This window comes from Ictidomys tridecemlineatus, chromosome X (genome assembly GCF_052094955.1).
Source record: "Ictidomys tridecemlineatus isolate mIctTri1 chromosome X, mIctTri1.hap1, whole genome shotgun sequence".
Lineage (NCBI taxonomy): Eukaryota > Metazoa > Chordata > Mammalia > Rodentia > Sciuridae > Ictidomys > Ictidomys tridecemlineatus.
Window position 1 is genome coordinate 5759998 of NC_135493.1, and position 23001 is coordinate 5782998.

At 37.9% G+C, this 23001-nt stretch overlaps 1 protein-coding gene across 10 annotated transcripts in view; it reads right to left on the bottom strand.

The window, feature by feature from the left end:
- Aff2 (ALF transcription elongation factor 2) overlaps positions 1 to 23001 on the bottom strand; it is a 478853-nt gene that overhangs the window by 180916 nt on the left and 274936 nt on the right. For 8 of the 10 annotated variants that reach the window (XM_005325137.4, XM_040286575.2, XM_005325134.4 and 5 more), the window contains exon 4: positions 6691 to 6735. The exons of the other annotated variants lie outside the window; for them this stretch is intronic. In XM_005325137.4, the coding sequence (XP_005325194.2) occupies positions 6691 to 6735 (45 nt within the window). The remainder of the gene's footprint in view (positions 1 to 6690; positions 6736 to 23001) is intronic. 10 annotated transcript variants of the gene reach the window in all.

Genomic DNA, 23001 nt, shown 5'->3' on the forward strand with positions numbered 1-23001 from the left:
TCTCGTTCTCCTTAATGTTCTTAGTGATATACAAAAAAAAAGTCGGTTGTTCTTTCATTGTTTTATTTCAAAACTGTAAGATGCCTACTGAGCCCATTCTGCTTTCTTTCTCTTTTTTTTCTATTGTATTTTCAGAGATACTGGTTGTACATATACAAAGATGCAAATGGAAAATTGTTCACCTACTTGTGTTACATCTTTTTCTCTGAGCTCAATCCCCTACCACAGCTCCTCGGATAAAAAGGTTTGTTCTCAAACAACAGTTGGAAGTTATTACTTCTTTCAGATAAGCCTAGAATGCTTTTTGGAAAACCTATACAATGTTTCATTACCCTCTCTGTACCCCCAAGATACAGAAACCAGGTGCAAATTCTACACATGGCTTAAATTGTCACCTGCTTTCATTCAACTCAATAGAAAATAATAAATCACCATATTCACAAAAAGAAACAGGTTGACAGAAAACAGACTTATTTTTATAACACATCTAAGATATATAGGGATTCATATATCTACTCAGCTATTTTAAGGGGCTACACTTGCTCACTCGCTGGACAGCTGAATGCTGAGTTGCTAAGTTACTGGTATTTGACATCATCTCTTCCCTGACATCTCCCCATGTTTGACAGGTTCCCATGATTCACTGGGCTAGTCACCTCGTTACTCACATTACTCACTTTTCCAATGACGTCTGTAAAATCATTTAAAATTCACCTCATATCCTAGCTGCAATCCCCAAGATTCCACATGAAAATATTTAAACTGCTTGACAGGCTCTAAGTGCATTTGGAAGCACATTGGATAGCTTACTTACATTGTTCACATAATAGTTCTTATAATTAAATTTAGCATTTTTCTTCTGGGTTGGTTTGTGCTTGAAAAAAAGAGGAAATGATTACTGGGAGGCAAATAATGGGAGATATCTCTTATGGGCTAATTTGGTTCCATGAATAGCTCACCTCACATATGCATGCTACGTATTAAGTCCATTAGTGCTTTGAATTAGCTTCAGAAAAGGTAATACTCCACATAATTTACCCAGTCAAGGGCATTTTCACCTGCTGACAAATTTACATATTTCCCAGTGTCATTAGATAAGAGGTAGTCATCAGATTAGCAGAGGGTACAGTCATTAGTTAGTTCATTTATTTGACTCCATTGATGTTAACATTAATTATAGTCTAAATTATATTTAGCAATTGTTGTCTTTCTTGGATGGAGCTCTATATTACTATTTCAAGAAACTATAATTTTAAAAGTCCATATCAGGATACGATACATGGTTTTATAAATATTCCAGAAGGATTAGTATTTAAGGCAGTTATACAGAAAATCGTTTGCATGATACCAATTTGAACATTATTTATACATTAATTTGACAGGATATAAAATCAATTGCCTAATTATTGGTTAAATTTATAAAAGAAATTCTACTGAAAGGTGCTTGATTATGCTGCATAGTTATGATAATATAATCAAATTTCCTTTCAGACATAATTGTCCGACCAATTTTGTTTCCTGATCCATTTTTTTTCTCACTTGTAAGATGGGCTTTTTTTTTCCCATTTCTTTCCCTGTTAAAACTAAAAGAAAAAAGGAAGTACTGTACATGTCTGTCCTATAATTATTTGGTAAGTTCTTTCCATGATAAAACTGTAAACTAAAACACAACTTAATAAGCAGAATTGCCATCATTTAGAATGCTGTAAACACAGATCATACTGTAATCAAAAAGAGGTGCCCATGTAGGTGTTTACCAACCTGATCCATATGGCAGGAAGAAGCTGTAAGAAGATACAGTTTATCAAATCAAGTTCTTAAATCCTAGCTAGCAAATTCAGCATTACTCATAAACAGTGAATTACTCTTACAGATGTTTGCCTATGAAATTATCAACTACAGAAGGTGCTTTGCTAGGAAACACAATCTGTTCAGCATCCAGTCTAAGGGAAGTATGTTATCTACATTTTTGACTCTAGAACGGATTTAATTGATAGTTTATTGACATTTTAAATAAATTATTTCTAGGGACAAATAAATCATACTATTGAAGAACAAATAATCACTGAACATCCATCCTTAGCTAGTAGCATTTAGAGTATGTGACACTTCTTGGTTTATCTCTTCCAGAAACGATGATTCTAGGACCCATAAAACCCCATGGAGCTCAAAAATGAAGTTGCTGGTGGTGCCCATATTATTACATAAGAACAGCCTAGGAATCCCTCATATAATAGATGAATTATAACTGCAAAACACCATCACTGGGGCCAGAGCTATTATTATTTTTCATTTCTGATTGCACTTGAGAGTAGCCTGAATCCAAAGAGTAAATAGCATGCTGACAGAAGCAAGTATGCAAGCTGGGCTGCACCACACAGATTGCTATAAGCTTCTGATTTGAAAAGTTTATGATAAGCAATAATATGCTTGACAAGTAACAATGACACCTGATTTTTTTAACAGAATATGTATTTTATTTTTTTTTATTTTTAAAAATTTATATGACAGTGGGATGCATTATAATTCTTATTATACATATAGAGCACAATTTTTCATATCTCTGGTTGTATACAAAGTATATTCACAGCAATTCATGTTTTCATACATGTACTTTGGATAATAATGATCATCACATTCCACAATCATTTTCAACCCCCTGTCCCCTCCCTTCCCCTCCAACCCCTCTGCTCTCTCTAGAGTTTTTCTATTCCTCCCATGCTCCCTCTCCCTTCCCCACTATGAATCAGCCTCCTTATATCAGAGAAAATATTTGGCATTTGGTTTTGGGGTATTGGCTAACTTCACTTAGCATTATATTCTCCAACTCCATCCATTTACCTGCAAGTGTCATGATTTCATTCTCTTTTATTGCTGAGTAATATTCCATTGCAGCTTGTTTTATGGGAATCAGCCAGTTTGGAAGAAATGTGTGGTAGGCGGGTCAATTCTGGTTTCTTTGGAAAACTACTTGAAATTATTTTGGCATAACTGAATTTGTACAAATTGCAGAAACAACAGCAGCTGAAAGGAATTATGTATTGATATTACTATGTTAATCATAATATGGAATGTAGTCTGTTAAGTAAGGATGTATTCAGGTAAGCAGGTAGGGCCAGAAGGAATGAATAGCATGAATGATTGTCAGAGACAGTCGGAAACTTGGGACCTGAGACAAATTGTTTCACCTCTCTGGATTTCAATCTTTCTCAGTCTGCAAAATATGACTAACAATACAGCCTTTGAGAATTGTTGCAAAGATTCCAAGACATATGTGCTTAAGGATTGTGCCTGGCATATAGTAGATGGCCCTTTAATAAGAAATATTTTATCAGTAACAGTAAATTTGCTATTATATATTTATAATAAATAGTAAAATTATCTTTATTATTATTTGAATGAGATTTGGAAATATTAAAGAATGTCAAGAAGGAAGAATTAATTCCCATGACCTGCTCAAATTATGCTGGTCTGGTAGAACGCTGTAAACACAGATCATACTGTAATCAAAAAGAGGTACCAATTTATTAAATTGCAAGAAATGCCAACTTCTGTCTGAAGCAATTTCTTTTAAATGAAGCAATTCTTATTGTAGGCTTGTAGAAGGGTGGTTGATAGTTGGGTGTACTGCAAAAAAACACTAGATTTTGAAAACAAAGACCATATTCTGTTCCACTTCTGCCACAGGTTGGTTCTAACATAGGTTGCTGGTCATTTAACCTCTCTAGACCTTGATTTCCTAATAAGGGACAACTTTATTTCCTATAATGGAAATAATGTAATGGAGTTGAAGTACTTTTAATAGTAGTCACTGCCCATAGAAAAATAAAGTTGCCCTATAAGAGTAAGTTAGCTTGAGTATAAGAAGAAAAATGCTGGAAGATTAGACAAGGTAGAATCCAGCATATTATAAGAACCAGGAGCTCGCTGGTCTGAAGGGGGAACTGAGCCCATTGTTAGAGACATGGTGAGAGGGTTTTCAAAGGAAGCCAACTGGTTTGAATTTGAACAGCATTTGGAGAAAGTGCGCCAAAATAAAATGCATGAGGCAAAAGTATTTTTATTGCCTTGGGGACTAAGGGGCTGGGAATGGGGGAAGCCTGGTTGTGTTGCACTTGGTTAATGAAAGAAGTCTGTCCCAGTGTGTGATGGAGTGGGTTTGCATGTGTTTGCCTGCCAGACAGTGGGGGGGAAAGGGGGGGATCAGGGAGGTGGGAAAGTTGGGAAAGCAAACAGAGTAGGATTTCCATGTGCATATGCAAATAATGTGTACAGTTTAAAGACTCTGTCCTTGGAGGTGGGCAGTGAGATGGACAGGGGAGTCATCATTCCCTGCTTTTTAGATTGAAGAGACTGAGAAGCCACCCAGCTAGGAAGTGAGGGAATCTCAAAACTAACTGGAAGCTAACTCTTCTTTCTCCTGTGGCTAATGGCCCTTCCTCCACATAGCCCAACTTCAGTGTGGAGAGATGACCTTGCTCTTGACTCTGCTTAGTTTGAAAAGCACTGAGGGGGCAGGGAGAGGTACAGAGAAAGAGAAAAAAGTATTTTCCTCTGAGAGGGAGGCAGATGGGGAATGAGATGACAAACAGACTTAATGTAGACTCGTCTACAGGCCTCCAAAGCCCTCAAGCCAAAAGAAAAGTGAACATTTGATTTAAAAAAAAATTCAGCAAGCACACTGTGTTGTAACATACAATGTGCTCTATAAAAATTTTAAGAATTAATCATAAAAATTGGAACATAAACCTCAGAAAGCTTATTTTTATTTTAAGTATGGAGAATGAAGCATTCCAGTCTTCAATAAAGGAAAGCCCATTCATTAACGGTGTTGTTGGGGGAAAAAAAAAAGGAATTCTATACAATCCATAGCCTTTCAAAGAAAAAAAAAAAGATGTTTCCCTGGATTCTCTTTCAAGAACAACAGAAGGACTTTTGTTACTTTCTCAAAGGGTGCTATCTTTTATGAGCTTATTAAGGCAACCTGCTTTTCTTCCTATGTTTGAGTGAAATTCTGTTGTTTCTCAAAGTGGCTCCTTCAGAGACTGGAGTTGCCAGCCTCTGACAGGTGTTTGCCCCACTCTCCTCACTTAGTCACTATGTGAACCACCTAAGCACTGGGGCTGGGCTGCTCTTAAGTACAGAATTCTGTGAAAACTTAGGTGGTGATTTTGAGATGGGCCCCCCTTTTCTTTGGGAGTTAAGAAAAAGACCTGAATGACTTCATTTATGCATGTGACTCAGGGGAGAAAGGGGAGAAAGAGGAAAAAGGTCACCACCTAGATTAGAGCAAGATGTCATTTTCAATGTTGCCTTCCTAAAGAAGGTGGCTGACAAGTGAGCAAGGATTGAACCTGTTTTCCCTGTGTCTTCCAAATGGGAAGGAGCAAGTGCCCAGGGTGCATCAGCCTGTGGATTTCATAACAGCTGCCTTGCCTCCACTCAGGGCCAAGCATCCCAGAGACAGATGACTGGGTGATTACTGGGCTCTTATCTTACAAAAATGGCCAGCAGAGCCCTAATCCATAACAGTCTCATCTCTGATCAGAGTTGTATGACTCATACCTTCAATAATCAATAGCAATGTCCTTGGGCTGAAATAGATGCAGGGACACCACAAGAGGTGAAATCAGGTGGCAGGCCAACTTGGTAAACAGCTTTCTGTTCTTTACTATTCCTTTGACTGCATTTTCATAGGGCTTACTTCAAGCAGTAGATTGCTGAGAAAGCACTTACCCAGGGAAGGGGCTCAGGAGGGAGCTGGGCTAACTTTGGTAATTGAGGCATAGAGAATGTGACCCCTGCCCTGCAAGTCCTGGATGGAAAGTAGCCATGTTTTTTACAAGGCTACACTGGTCATCACTTATATTAATGAGCATTTATATACCAATTGACAGTTTCTAAGGGAATTAGGGCAAGTATTATTACCCTCATTTACTGACAAAAAGGGAGATTCAGAAAGATGAAATTATCTGTCCAAAGACACAGAAGTTTTTAATGATAAAGTAGGGCCAGAAACTTATTCCTATGACTCCTATTCCTGACAGACTGTATTGCCTTATGATCCCCATGGCCCAAAATACTAAGTAGACACATTTTTTTCCTGTATTGACTTTGATTTTTATTAGGTTTGTTTAATTCAGGAAATCGTATAGCTACCTTTTAAAAACTCTGTTCCTCTTTCATGCCATTCCCAACATAAATTCATTCCCATAAGTGACACTTCTCCCAATATGCCATAATTTGCAACTCTCTATTCCCTTCTTCCCCTGTCCATCTCCCAAATCTCAGTCCCTCATTGGAGGCTATGATCTCCATAACCACACTGAATCAATAGGATACTGAGAGGCAGCAGTAAGGGTCTGTTGAGATCAGAGAAATCAGAATGGTAAAGATTTAAGGTATGGTGCTCTGAGAGGGAAAGTTTCCTAAAGAAGGTGGTAAGCCTCCATCTAGAACTCAAGGAAGCCCAAGAAGGATGCAGGAAGGGGCAGTGGCTTAGCAATATTAGAGGATGGGAAGAGGACAGGTAAGAGATGAGGCAGGTGCTATAAGCAGAAGGGTACTGAAGTAGAATTCAAGAACTCCTCTTCATTATGTGTCTTGAAACAGAACAGTAATTACTTTAAACAGCTTAAGGAGATGGATCACTTCATTATTAAAAGTCACAGACATAAGATTTAAACTTACCCGTAAGATTTCCTCAACACAGCTTGGATCACTGGGAAGGCTTACCTAAAACAAATAGAAAAAAAAAAAACATGATCTAGTTATTCTCAAAGAAGCTTACTATATACTAGTATACTCCATAGGAGAAATGATAAGAAACTCTAGCTATCAAGAGTTTTGTTTCCTATTAAATACAAAGCAGTGTGTGTTTGCAAATGCAGAGTTGTATTTTATGAAGCAGTTAAGATCACAACACAAGGTGCAGGAAAAAATTGACTCCTTGTTCTGCCACTGATTTGTGGTAGTACACTGAGCCATCCCCACTCCTAACAGGCTTCTCTGCTTATCTGTCCAAAGAGGGCTCTTGATCTTACGATCCATAAGGCCTCTCTGACCCACTGGCAGTTTGTTGAATTTATTCATTATAAAGCTGAAACCTGTATAAAACCCTTCTATGGTTAAATCTAGTCCTCTTTCAAGTAGGTGATCCAACCAAATTCCAAAACACAAAAATTAACTCTTACATGCACTGCACAATTTCCTTGGCACTTAAAGAGACTCTCAGACATACATCCAGTGAATCCCATGAGCCATCTTTACTAATCAACCAAAATTCAAGCCACTAGTGAAAACATATGGAGAACTTACTTCATGTCAAGCATGTGGCCCTTTTCTCCAGGACCCCCATAATCAGTGAAAGCAAGAAATCAAATAAGGCACCAGGTAAGAAGCAGTGCATGATGAGGTACTTGGGAATAGGACAATCACTTGAAGAAGCATCTGTTAATCATCACATCGCACGTTGTCTGTGCAGGTTCTGAGCATTCCTCAAACACCCCTGACCATTGCCTCCATATCTTCATTCTCTCCAAAACTGTAATCTGATAATTTCTACTCCCAGGTTCTAGTAAGGAGGACAGTGAGTCTTTATCATTTACTGCCTTGGGACTTGAATGACCAGTCCTATAAAGAGAGCACTGCCATAGCACCTATATGCCTCAGCCTCCTTGCAAGGACAATTCATTATTCTCAGATTGCAGTATATGCTCAACTTTATTTGGAGAAATGGCACCAGATTTTCTCAATATTAAAAAAAAAGCACATTTAATATGGGTAATAATGAGTGTAATACATTCCATTATTTTCATTTATGTAAAAATAAAGAAAAAATACACATTTAATATATAGCAAATCTTCAGTTAGAATTAAAGCTACTACTGTACATATGTTAATTTTAACCAGCATTTGTTGAATATCTTTGATATATAAGAGTTCCTGCCTCAAGGAGCAGAAAATCACAAATAGGAGAGGAAGGCTGAGACAGAATCACCAATAATAAGGGACTATCCATCCTGATTTACCCAGTGTAATTTCATTTTATACTTGTTATTCCGGTGTAATTATTAATAGTATCTCATCTCGTCCTCAAAAATGTCCCAGTTTGGATGACAAGTTAGTCACACTTCCATTAACAATAATATTGTAGTGCTGAGTAGAAGACACAACATAAGAAAAGGCTCAAAAATTTGGCTGGGCACATATTGCAAAAAACCTTAAATTATAGGTTTCAGATAGTGAACCAGTGGTAATTCAGCTTAACACAGTTCATTCAATTCATTCACTCACTCACTCAACAAGTATTTTTTGAAGACCAAGTACTGTGCACTAGGCTGGTGCTAGGTAGAGATACAATAGGAAACAAAAAGAGACACAGTTTCTCCCTAATGGAGTTTCAGGCTCCACGGGAAGGTGGATCTGAAGAATCACAAAAGTAACCCACCACTGTCATTGCTGTAAGGGCTATAAAAGATCATCTACCAGACAGTGGTTCTGCAAAGTGAAAATTTCTGTCTAAATAAGTAGGGTCATAGCAGAATCTACACTTGTCTCCTAGAGACCCATGATGCAAATCAAAGGCTGTGAGATGCCTGCCTAATTGTTTTAATGCAGCACATCCCCAACTTGCTTGACTCTTTACTTCATGGGTTTTTAGTTTGAAATTTTTGTTTTTCAAAGAGCAATTCTTGCTAGTGCACAGAGCATGTTTGCAGAACATACACATACTGATCTAACTTATTACAGGCTTATAGAATGCAATCAGTAATTCATAACAGCAAATAAAATTTCATTCCATTGCTCAGTGATTTAGCAACTGTATTTTCCAAGACAATCCTATAACTTCTAATAAATACCTTCCCCAAACACAAAGGTCAAGATGATTATAATAAAGGCTTAAATTTTCAATACATTGTTGTATCAGTGTAGGCTGCCTAGGCTACACATACATGTATGACCCAGTCTCATGAAAAGGGCTTTGTTTGACTTTTCCAGGTAAACACATCAATGCTAAGTTTGAAATTAAAAAGGAAGGAATCTCAGCAATATGCACGTATAGTAAGAGTACTTGCCCATGTGTCAAAAGATTTGGGTGGGAATCTTGGCCGTACCACTTGGGAATAGGATTTAATAACTACCCCTCAGAGTTCCAGTTTTCCCAAATGTAAAATAAAATAAAATAATAATAATGTCCATCCCTTTCAATCATGCAGAGATTCTGCAAACATCAAATGAAATAAGTGATATGCATATGCTTTGTAACCTGAAAAACCACACATACTGTGTCAGGTTATTACCTCTTGTCTTATTATACTCCTTACTTCTATTATTAAAGTGTAGTCTTGTCTTTTCAAGCTAAAAGCTGACTTACTCTTGCCAACTGCAAAAATCTCTGTACCTGGAATTACAAACACCCATTTCTATAGGGAAGTAAATGCTGTAAAAAGAGAAGAAGTCATGGACTCTGGGGCTTTGCAGCAAATCTAATAATGATGACCAAAGTCAGTAGCACCCAGGATTGAGAAGAGCTCAACCGACAAGAGCAGTCAAATCAATATGTATCCACACCCAGTGCTCAGATATTTGTCTTTTTAAGAAAATACTGGAACCCAACATCCTCATGAAGTCACTAGTTCTGTGAATTCATCTAGCCCACCCCCACAGCTGGTTTCTCTGCAAGATAACTCCATTGGAGCTGCAAGTGCTTCTTAATTAACCCGCAAACATTTCCTATAAGCCCAGAACAGTGCTGGGCATGGGAGTTTGGTGAGACAAATAACTGAAACTTGGCCTCTGTCTCTAAGAGTTAAATGTCTAGATGGGACAGGAAAACAAACAATTAGAGACCCACTGGGACATACATTGTAAGGTAGTCATGACAAGGGTAATAGGATCCTATTCATTTGCAGTCCGCCTATTCATCAGTTCTCCCATTTACTTCTTTAGACAACAAATCCTGATTGAACTCACACTGTGCTCAGGATGGTGCCAAGGGGGAGGATTTAAAGACACTGGAGACAACGTCACTTCTGCCTTCAAGACTCCACGCAAATGGGGGAGACAACATGTACAGGGGAGACAGACAATATCAAACAGGGGGTCCCATTTAGGTGCCAGGGAAAGGGTACCTACCGGGTTCACGGACAGAGCCAGGTCGGACAGAAGCTCCCAGCCGCCGAGGTCCCCACTGTAGTCCTCACTCCATATGGGAGCAAGAGGCCAAGGATTCGACATGACTGAGAAGTGGTGGGGCCACCTGGGGCCACTTCAGTCTCTGAGCCCCCTGCGGCGCCGCGCCGGGGGTCACTCTGCACACTGGAAGAAAGCTGCACTAAGGCTGGGGCTGGATTTTGTCCTCTTGCACTCTTTGTTTCCCTCTCGGGCACAAACACCCACACCTCTCCTAGTAATTCTGGAGAAAGCACTCCCACAGGTGTGAAAGAAAGAGACTAAAGAAGAGAACTAGTGGTGGCACTGGGATTAGAACTGCTGCCCGTTGAGTTGCCAAGCTGCTGCTTGATTCTGGAGCCACCTTCTCCTCTCTTTAAATCCACTCTTGAGTATTCAGATAGTCCACAAAGCACAAGTTAGCCACTCAGAGCCGCAGCGTCCTTTCACATTCCCCCTCTCCGCCCCCTCCTCCTAGAGCAGAAAGCAAGCTGCACAACGACAACGCACAGGGAAGGCTGTGCTCTCACTCCTGGCCCCAGACGACCCTCTTGTGCTGGGCAGGGATGTGGTCCTCTGAGGGCCAGGGAAGGGAGGCGCATGTCTCAGGCAGGTGGTGAGTTGACTGAGAGCGCTCACAAGTGCCTACCCTCTCTGCATCTGACAGTGCAGGCTGCCACCCCATGTAGCCACAGAGACCACGCACGGATCATCTGCCTGGTGATAAATACATATCTTATAAAATAATCAGGGTACCTTTAAATCATCAAATATTCAATTAACTGTAGCAACAATAAATGAATTGCATAGGATGTTTTAATCATTCTGGAATTAATCAGTTTGGAGCATACTTCTTGGCGATTAGGGTAATACAAGATATCAAAAATACCCTGATTGTGGCATTGAGAGAAATAAGCAGCAGCTAGCACTAATAGAAAACATGGAGATTAACGTAAAACATTAAAAGAATAATGATCATCACATGGTTAACCCAGAGGAGCTCCACACATGCCTTTAAGAACATTATTACTAAGGGATTGCAAGGAAAGACAGGTCATTGTTTCTTCTAAAAACATCCTGAGGTTGTCCCACAATATCTGGCAATTAAAGCCCACTATTTCACCTTGACAAAGACTTCTCAAAGTACAATCTAAAAATTGCAAGTTTAATCACAAATTAAATAATCAGGCCTAGTTAAACAATATCCACAACTGACACTGATAGCAGCTTCCAAATAAATTATGCTTTATTTTCATTAACAAATCACCACATTTATTCCCATGATTGATTTATGGGACACAGCGCTCCCTGACATGGTAATACTAATAAAATGAAAACTCATCTTAAGATATTGTACTACCAAATGAATCTTTAGGCTTCTTAAAAATTTTAACTTCCGTAATTGGTCATTTGTAAAAAATAGAGGACAGCACTCTCTGAAGTTGTTATTTGCATGCATTTTGAAATCCCTTTAAGTCCCCATCCAGGAAGTCCCAAGTTTCCAAAATAAATTTGGAAAACTACAACCTCAGTTCACATGAGGATCTGTCCTTCCCTTGCTTCATGCCTCACCTTAACCTGTCCCTACACTAGTTTGTATTCATGAGCCTATGATTAAATGAGAACAGTTAATATTACATAAGCTGTAGACAGAAGTCCTCAGGTAATATAACTTTAATCAAAACAATAACAACAAAAAGATTTCAAAACAGTTACATGCTGCCACCAAACCAGCTCATCTTTCTACTTCATTTTAGTAAGCAAAAGACTTGGATGTTGTGCTGGCCTGTACCTCAGTAGTAGAGCATTTGCCTAGCATGCATGAAGGCACTGGGTTTGATTCTCAGCACCACATAGAAATGAATAAATAAAAAATAAGGATCCATCAACAACAAAAAAATATTTTAAAAAAGACTTGGGTGTCCAAATAGTTGGCATTTACTTTTAAAATATTACTTCTGACCAATTTAAAGGAATTCTCCTGATCAAAATATCCCATATAAGACAAACTAATGTACACCATTCCCTCTGAGAAAGGAAAGAACAAAAAGTACAGCATGAAGCTCAAAGAAATTCAACACATGCCACTTTAAGTCAAATACAGAAAATGAATGGTACATGAAAAATGCAACTAAAAAGGAAGAGGTAACAATGGGTTTCATTTATTTAACCAACTAAATGTGGTATTTTCTGGAGGCTCCAATGGGTTGTCATTTTTGAAGCTCAGTTAGATTTAGATTAAAATCTCAACACTGAAATTTAATTGACTTTGTTACCTTGGACAAGCCACTCGAGTTGCTTGGTGCCTTCTATTTCCTATCTACATGAAAGCAATAAAAAGTCCATTTCTAGGATTTTCTTGAGACTAAAAAGAAGTGCCTTAGTCCAGTAGTGGGTGCACAAGAAGTTTTCATCAACACCTTCTGTTCTAACTCCTCTCAAAGTTCCTCAGATGCTGGCCCTATGACATCTTATGAATGTCGCTAATTATTAAGTCCTCTTCAGAGGCCCAGTGTGTAAAGAGTCTCAGGCTGTTGCTCCATCTGCTGGCTCTCACTGTAGGTGACAAAGGAAGCAGGAGATGGGACTTGAAGGGGTATGTCACAGAGTTGGGAGTGGGGCTGGTAGAGTGGGGGAGGGGTGGGACAGGGGCCGTGCTTCATTATAAGGACATCTCTTCACTGATTACATTAGGTATGGGAAACAGCGGAATGCATATGCAGAAAGACCCATCATCAGCTGAGTACCTAATGGCAGATGGAATTTGAAGTGAAGAGTACTTAATTCAGTGGGTTCTGAATAGCCATTAGCTCACTGTTCATTTATTTGGTCTAATAACTAGTTTCTATAGAAGAGTGAGTTATAATCGGGAGGGGTGGTGTGTGTGTGTGTGTGTGTGTGTGTGTGTGTGTGTGTGTGTGCACGCACGCGCACAGAGCATGCATGCTACAGACTTAAAGAACAGCAAGGTACACGTGTAGAAAGACAACGAAAAGAAACCCAGAATCCCTTTGGAAGTGTGTGGTTGCCTGACCCACATTCGCCCAAGGATGCCATACTTCTGGGCATCACTTTGGCTGACCAACAGGGTCAATCTTGGTGCTATTGCTGCCCCTACCAAACTCATGAACACTTATGTCTCAGCTGTGCAGTCTCTTCTGGACAGGTCTCCCAGGCTTAAACCTTTTACATACATATTCTCTAGGCATCTCATTGCTATTCCTTCATTCTGGGCTCAGAATTCAGCTATCATCCCCTCTTTCTTTTCAGCAGCCTTCCCTGACCTACCCCAACTTGCTTGCTCTTTCACTCCTATGTTCTTCTTGGCCTTCTGCCTGCTCCTGGGCCTGCTATAAAACCCAGGGACATTTTGATAATGCACTATTCCCTTTGAAATTCATAGGTATTCATCTAATTCTTCAGGACCTACAGGATATACCCACTACTGTTCCATCCAATTCTGCACTGCAACCAAGGACAATATAGGAAGAAATTCTAGATTCCAGTAAACCCCTTCTTATTGCACTTTCACTAACATTAATGACTGTATAGTATACAGACCTATAATTTCTTCTAGTAAAAGTCCTCTGTAGCTGGGTGCAGTGGCACACGCCTATAATCCCAGTGGCTTGGGAGGCTGAGGCAGGAGGATCATGAGTTCAAAGCAAGCCTCAGCAAAAGCAAGACACTAAGCAACTCAGTGAGACCCTGTCTTTAAATAAAATATGAAATAGGACTGGGGATGTGACTCAGTGTCCGAGTGCCCCTGGGTTCAATCTCTGGTACTCCTTCCCCCCAAAAAAATCCTTTGCAAAAACAGAGATATCCAAATTGGAATGAAGGGGATTTCATCTTTATATAGGCATGATGATTTTTTTTTGTCTAATCCATTTTGCACTTGTAAGTATCCATTGAACACATGTATCATGAACTAATAAAAAAATTAGTCTACAGAAATACTGGAATGCAATGAAATAGAGCACTTTCAGAACTAATACATGATCTAAATATATATAAATGATGTATCAGGAAGCAAGTTCACACTTTTATTTTCTGTCTATTAAAGAGTAAATGTTAGAATTTTAGATTTGTCATATGGTCCTTACCTAATGATTGTAGCAATTCCACATAGCATAGAATATCTAAACAATTACCAAACAGTGATATCACTTTCAAATAAAAGATCAGATGAAGTAGTGAAAAGAACAACACCCTGACAGTTCCATATCCAAGCTCTAGCAGTAATTAGCTGTGTGATTTGGGACAATTCACTTCCTCAGTCTCCAGTCTATAGAGTGAAAGGCATGGGAATATGTTACAAGTTCCCAGTGTTTTATATTTCTAATGAAAATCCAAAAATAATGTGGAAGGGCTGTGGCTGTGGCTCAGTGGTAGAATGCCCACCTAGCACATGTGAGGCGCTGGGTTCATCCTCAGCACCACATAAACATAAATAAATAAAAATAAAGGTATTGTGTTCACCTACACTAAAAAATATTTTTAAAAACTAAGGGGGGATACATATAAGATTATCAACTTTTATTTTGTTGATAAAGGAAATAATGACAATTACTATTTCAACTATTTTGTAAAAGAAAGGACACTAAAACCTTTAAAAGTTACAAACTACATAATCTCAGAATCAAGTACAGTTTCTTGGAAATAGAAGACAGCTATAAATTTATGCCAACATCAAACATATGCAGGCATGTGCTTGCATGTGTACATGTGCGTGCGTGCATGCACACACATACACACACACACAGAGGCATTATTCTTATATTTCCTATTTTGCTAAATAATATCAGCACCTTCACCTTGGGCTGGTTGCCAGATAAGATGATCTTTCATGATGCAAACCTAATTTAGTATTGAGAAGACAGTGGAAGGGGCAGTGGAATAAACAATTCCTACAGTGAAAGGGAGTAGAGAAAGGAAATGATAGGAAGTGGTGTTGTGAGGGTCAAGGTGTTTGTTTGATTTTTGTTTTTAAGAGGGATGTTATTAAGGTGTATTCATATACCAATGGTATAATCCGCGGAGAGGGAAAACATGTTATAGAAGATAAAGTGGATAATTGTAAAAGTGAAGTCCTTGAGAAGGAGAGAGCATATTAGGACACAATTGGAGAGGCTGGCCTGAAACAGGAGCATGGACACTTCTGGACACATCTTCCATTGTATCAAGAAGGAAAGTAGAGTGCATAGGTATATAAGCAGTGGGATTGAAAAAAAAATTAAAGATGAGAAGATGTAGTATACTTATCAGATTGTATCTATTTTTTATGAAGTATGTGGCAAGGTCATCATCTGAGAAAGGTGTGTAGTTATCAGAAATGGGAGGAGAAAGGAAAAGTGAAAAACAGTTGTCTTAAAGAACAGGCACATGGAGCGGGGACTTGCTTAGGCAGTATAATAGAACTATGTGGCAATGTTGAAAGGATACAGAGAGAAAGCTGCACAAAAGGAGACCAGGCAAAGAAGGGAGTTAAGAGGCCAAGGAGCTCTGATGACTTAGAGTTGACATTCTTCTTCTATTAGCTCTGTGCTTTCCACCACTGATTAGTTAATTAACCACAGTTCACAGTTCTCCAACTGCTTTAATCTAGAAAAGGCTTCATTCTGAGTAGGATTAATGATTTGGGGGGACCCCACAGTGGTGATTCCTGTAATATTACCCAGAAGGCCAGATGAAATTAAGCCCGGGGCCAAATATGGCCCCATGTCTTGATCTCCTCTGGGGCTAAATGAATTCAACTCTGTCTCTGGAGGAGCACAGAGAACTCGATTAACCCATGTCCTCCTGAGAAAGCTCTTCTATACAACATTGGAAGGAGCTTTTGGATTGTTTAAAAAAAGAGCTCTTTAAAAATCATTAAAGTATTTTATATGTAAGCAGGAATTTGACACAGTTAATATGTGATTGTTAGCATGAAACTTTAAAAAAAATAAGATTATCTTTTATAATATGTCTTGGAGTGACAAAGTCTTTAAGTATTTATGGTTCTAAAGATATAAGGACTTCTTTATTGGAAAAAAAAAGAGAAGCAGAAGTTCAGGTCTTTCTGGGAGTTTCTGAAGATATTGCCACAGGCATATTTTGGGGTCTTAAATTAAGTGCTATAACCCCATTTACAGAAGAAGTTTTTTAAATATATGTCTTTACCTCTTATTTTTTAAAAAAAATCTTTTAGAAAATCTTTCCTCAACATTCCCTCACCCTAAAGAAATCACTGTGCTTTTTCTCAATACACAGCTAATGATTTAAATACCCATTTTAAAATGAGAAACACAGATCTCAGTTTGATTTTCTTTTTGGGTGAATTTCCCTTAAAGCAATGTAAGCAGAGTAGAGTTTATAAATTGCACCCACACATGCCCTCAATAAAAATAAAACAACAGAATGCACTTGATAGAAAGTGGCTCCACTTTCAGCATAACCTCTAACGAACTTGGCGCCTTATTGACTCTCTAAACCTTGTACTTAGGATTGTCTTAATTGCCAGTGGATGACACCACCATTCCACGGAAACAGAGTTACAATTGCTCTTTGTTGACAGTGATGATCCTAAAGTACAAGCTGTGTGCATGGGAACTGAATCCTTGCCAGCTCCCCTATTATTTATAACTCTAATTAAAACACTTTTATCTATTAATGCCAAATGACACTGCTAAATATATTCAGGGACATTCACATTTTTTCCTATACGTCTGAAATCTCTTACATCTGAGCCCAGTTACATGTGATCTAACTGCTCTCTAAAATGAAATGATAGCTAAGAATAACTCACTTCCATTAGATTTATAAATCTCATTAATTAATTCTACATTTCCAGTGGTGTAGAGACCAAACTCAAATGCAAGATCTAATTAAAGAGAAGTAAAAAAAAAATGTTAAGAAACAACACTGAGATTGAAACACAGAAGTAACTGTTTAGCCTCAAATTAATGAGGCGCTATGCTAAGCAAGCATGTCCATTAATCCCTAATGAGGATTTTAAACACATTAAAACTTCCTAATACAAAATGTTTGCCTTCTTTTTATCCAATAACAAATAAGCCAATAATTTTCTGGCTCTAAATGACACTATTAACTGTCACGGCATGTTTTATTTGACAAACCCTCCATTCAAATACTGTAAAACCAATTAATTTGCCTGCTGTGAAATGTGTTTCTTGATAGCTTTTATGTGATTTTTTTTCTTCTCAAAGAAATGTAAATAGGAGGTCAATGTAGGTGCCTGATTATGTTTAAAAAAATATGCCACAGTAGCTATACGTTGTCAACTCTGTTTGCATTTCAAATGAATTGAAAGACAACCTCCATTTTCAGGTCATCAATCACAGATTGGTCTCCTGATAAGTAAACTGCATCAGAGTAATAGTTTGATTACCATGAAGATGGTCTCATATTTGAGAAGGGAGAGTTGGCAAAATTACCACTTTGTTCAATTACAAATAATGATTCCCAGCCCTGGCCCTTATCCTTTTTGCTTTGTTAAGTGACCTGGGGTTTTGTTACTTATCTCTTACTACATCTAGCCTCCCCCCAAATTCACCTGCATGTGCACACAGGAAATCACTCTTGAAAACTGGAGTTTATTCCTGATGCTTTCATTTGAAAATACCACAATTTGTTATACTTTTATTGTTGGCAGAAAAATCAATAAACAAACACAAGAAGTTCCTGTTTCTTCAAATTCCCTTGTGCCTTGCTTAGTACCTCCAGTTAGCCTGAGAGATGGCCTCAAGGCCTCATCCACCAAGCATTTATGGGACACTTTGAAACTCTTGACTCACTGGAAGGGAATGGAACTTTTCCAGAAAAGCATTGCAAAACACAGACCCTTGACACTGTGTTTCATAAAGAAGGAGTCTGTGATACTGTGGGCCTGCACTATGGAGCATCTTAAGCTCACTGCATTATATACCAAAAGTGAATGAAGGAGTGGTGCATGGTGTACCATGGTTTATGGAGGCTAACGGTTTATGCCAAAAAACGAAGACAACATATGCATGGCACCAATGATCCTAGGTTGCCTCACATCGATATGAAAACTACATATTGATTATTTTTCAGCTGTGGATGTACATAGGATAAACAGACATCTGGCAGGCATTTATAATTCCAGGTACAAATACAACACATTACAAATACAAATAAAATAAACTCTTAATGATATAACCAAACTCACTCCTGACCAAGATCAATGTATTTGGAAAATCTGTTCATGTTAACTAAATAATCTCACATGAAAAATATATATTGCACACTCTCTGTAGTCTGAAACACTGAATTAAGCAATGGGAAATTCAGTAAATGATAAACAAAGAATGTCCACAGAGAGTGCTATGGTTTAAATGTTTGTCCTCTCATGAACTTGTGTTGAGGGCTGGCGCTCATCCTGGCCCTGGTATAGAGTGCTGGTGGTAAGCTCATCTTGCCTAGCACATGCAAGGACGAGGGTTCAATCCTTACACTGCCAATAAAATAAAATAAAATAAAACATCATGCTGAAATTTAATTGTCATCTTAACAGTATGAAGAGCTGGGCTCTTTAAGAGGCAATTAGGCCTCATGGGTTCTGCACTCAGGAATCAACTAATGTCGTTATCACTAGAGAGGGTTTATTATTAGTGAAGTGAGCTCCTTATAAAAGAACAAGTTCAGCCCCTTTCACCCCTCTCTCTCTTCTTCCACCTATGTGATGCCTTCCTATGTTTGATGCAGCAAGAAGGCCCTCACAGATGTCTACACCTTGGCATTATACTTTCCAGACTCTAAAACTGTGAGCTAACACATTTCTGTTAATTGTAAAAATTAAGTTTCAGGTATTCTGTTATAACAGCACAAATTTACTAAGACAGAAAGCATAAAACTCTATAGGAGTAGATAAGACCCACATACCTAAAATGCATAATATTTGTGAAACATGTGTTTTTTGATCCCCGAATTAGGCACATTGACAGAAGGATTTTTCTTTGAATGGTTACCAGAATCAATTTGCATGACATGATATAGATGGCTAAATATGGGAATTTTCATAATTTGTAGCTATGGGGAGAATTAAAATGATCAATTGCAATCAGGACTATCCTAGAAATTCCAGACTGTGTGGAGATCCTACTCAAGAAAAATAAGGTACATGGCTCTGGCAATAACTGTAAGAAGAAACTGCAGAAGAGAAAAATTGTCCATGGATTTGAGTGGGATTTGAACTTAACTTTGAATAAGAGAAAAAAAGATAGGCAGTGACAATGACATTTTGAAAAGACAGATCAGTGTTTCCTAAAATCACCTTAGTCCTAGTATCATCCAAGGTAATTGGTTAAATGCAGAAAATTTGTTAGATTAATCTGACTAAAGAATTTTCTCTACACATGCTGGGCATTGTGTATAACACTATTTCCCAGTTCTCAAGATTTCCTTAGTATTTCATAAGATCCTAGAGGCAACTGTCTTGAAGAAACTGTCAATTCACTGACAAACTGTAAGACCTTGGGTCAAGTCACAGATTGTCCAGACATAAAAACAAACAAACAAACAAACAAACAAAAAAAAACGGGGTTGGCCTACAATCTAATCTCTTGGCTGACTCTTGGTTTTTAAAAGAAGTATATCAATCTGTGGTTCAAAGCAGATTACTTTTAAAGTTTCAACATGTCTTAGCTGAACTTTAATTAGTAGAAGTCCCCAAACTAAAATTAAAAGCTGCACATTTCACAGGTACAGAGCCTGCACAATATACAGAAGTAAAAATGTCAAACAAGTATTTTCATAATGGAAACAATACTCTTCAGAAGTTCAGTGGAAGTTTTAAAATATGGGCAGTTCAAACTTTAATATCAGGGAGACCACGGGACAATTAGATGTCATTTTCAAAAATAATATGTCATCTCCAAAGCCAAAGTGCCTCAATCATGTGAAAGCTTCTCAATGACTTATAAGTTATTGCTAAAAAGTAGTGAGAATATAATGTGTACTTGGATAAGTCAATAAACTTGAAGTCCAAGACATGTAGAAATGGATGCATTTGAAAATATTCTTTTGAAAAAATTTATAATAATTTTTAAAATCTTCCATTTTAATCAAGATTTGGGAATATGCTTTAGACCACCAGACATCTAGTATGTTTTTGACCTTTCCAACTGTCAGACCAGACAGATTTTCATCTTATGTGAATCAACCCAAAGCCTCAAAGGTGCAGTGCCAGAGCATGAATCCATTTCACTAGACAGTCATTGAAATTATAATTCAAAGTTCAACTTACTTTCACATTTTCTACTGCAATATTTTTGGCAGCCCAGGGCAGAAAGTCGAAACCTGGTTTCCAATGGAGACCAAATCTAGTGGTTTCTAAATGTTGGCAGCAAAGATTCTTCCTTGTCAAAGAGATGAGCAGATGTTCAGTTTCATTAATTTACTTTCAATGACTGCTGCTCACTCTTAGGAAGACTTTCTTTACTTAAGGATGTTGACCTGCGTTTGGACCCCATCAGAAACAGATGTGAAGAGACACTGATATATTAGGAGATTGGGAAATTCCTTCCAGTGGCCTTCATAGACTCCACAACTTCCATTTATTCTCGCTGATGCCATGAGCACAAAAACCAAGATTTGTGGTAAAGACATGGAGTTTGAATCTATAAACACTCCCAACTTGAGATAAATAAACCCACTAATATATACTACAGTACAAAATGTTATTTTAAGGTAGGTCCTTGGAACACTTTTAAAGTCCTTCTTCATGCAAATGGATTATCATTAACAAGAGTTATTTTAAATCTAAAATAACCTACCAACTTAAACAGTGTAACTAGTTGTGTGTATTTAGTTATTTTGGGAATCAAAAAGGCTCTGTGCTGAAGGATTCTATAAATAAAAGTGTACTATGATCACACTAACCTTGAAATTATCTAACCTTGAACTTAGATATACTTATTCAATGTGTTTCATTAATTTCTAAATCATTTTGCCTTTGCTTTACAACTTGTGCTCAAAAAAAAAAGTATGACACCTTATCAGAATGCTGCAAAATTTTAGAATGGCATCTAACATCTACTATGTGATGATAAGTTTTCCAATTAACATTTTCAAAATTCTCAGTTTCTCTTCTCTATAAATGATGATCTAACCCCAAGAGAGATCTCCTAAATCCTTACTGTTAAAATTTTAACCCCCAATTCAAAACTCTAAGAATAGCACCCTAGTGGCATGTGAAAAGAAAAGGGAAAGAGTGAGGGCATTTATATGAGGACATTTATATGAAGGCAATATTAATCATATCTTTTTCTATTACTGCTAATACAAATAATTCTTTGTAAGTTTATAGTCCTTGCTAGGTAGCTACATCCTTTCACATCCTTTACCCCAACCCCATTCCAGTATCTTTTGTTGATCACAGCAACCCTCTGAAGTAGACAAAAGACAGAACGAGTTTCATATTTAAAATGAAATAAATGAAGATACAAAGGTTACACGAATTGGCTGCATTTTTATGGCTAGTCAGTAGTGAATACTAGCCTCCAAGTATTTTGGTTACTCAATCCAATGTTTCTTCAGCTATTTCATACTGCTGGTCTTTACACATAGATTTCCCATGAAGTTCCCCCTGTAGCCATGGCAATTCAGGAGACAACTTGACAAACTATAATGAAGTCCTCTTAACCCACCCAAGATGACAGGTTACTCATCTCTGTCATGGGATAATTAATGTTATTTACATTATTTTCACAAACTATCAACATAAAAGTCAAAATGATGTTACTCTAAAAAGAATCCTAAAATGACACACTGGGAACTTGAGAGTAAAAAACAACAACAACAACAAAAAAAGAATCTTGAGGGGATGTTGCCTGTTTAGTTGTGACTCACAGATGATAACTTGAAGACCCCTGCTGTTATCAGTAACAGACTAACACCAACTAGGCCCCCCAAGTCAGTAAGCACTGAGGCCTCTGATTTAGCATTGAATGTAGTAATGCTGGTATACGTGTTCTTGATTTTCCCTTTATCTTTTGTTTTCTGGTCATTTTACAAACAATTGATGGAAATACCTGCACAAATATGCCTCAAAAACTGTCCTTCAACCAATATCCAATAAATCTTCAATATTGACTTTAGGAATCATGAAATTATGCTGAAATCAGTTTACTAGTGCCATGAAAATTCCATAAATGAAATATTAATCTAACATGCCATACTTTAATGGTTGGGATGTGAGGTGTTCCCCAAAAGCTCATGTAGGAGACAATGAAAGAAAGTTTAGAGATGAAATGCCTGGGTTATGAGAGCCTTAACCTGATCAATGAATCAATCCCTTGACAGGGATTAACTGAGGGGTAACTGTAGGCAGGTAGGGTGTGGCTGGAGGAGATATGGTTTTAGGGTATATATTTAGTGAGCTGGCTTAATCTCTGCTTCCTGATGTGATGTCTGGGCAGCTTTCCTCTGCCACACACTATGATATCCTGTCTTACCTTGAGCCCCAGGGAATGGAGCCCGCCATCTATGGACTGGGACCTCTGAAACTGTGAGCCCCTAAATAAACTTTCCATAACCTAAATTTTTTCTTGTCAGACTTTTTAGTCAGAACATTAAAAAGCAACTAAAACATATACCATACCCTTTCATTGGTGCCCTCAAGGAATGAGAAAATAGCCAAATAGAACTTGTATATTTAAATTCTGGTTACTTATTCTGATACACACACTCTGAAAAACTGACTGCCCCATGCTGCCAGCCATTAGAAGTATGGTAGAGGTATTTATTTTGGTAAAAGCATTAAAACTCTGACTGAGATCTACTGAGTCTGCTGGAAGACAAGGA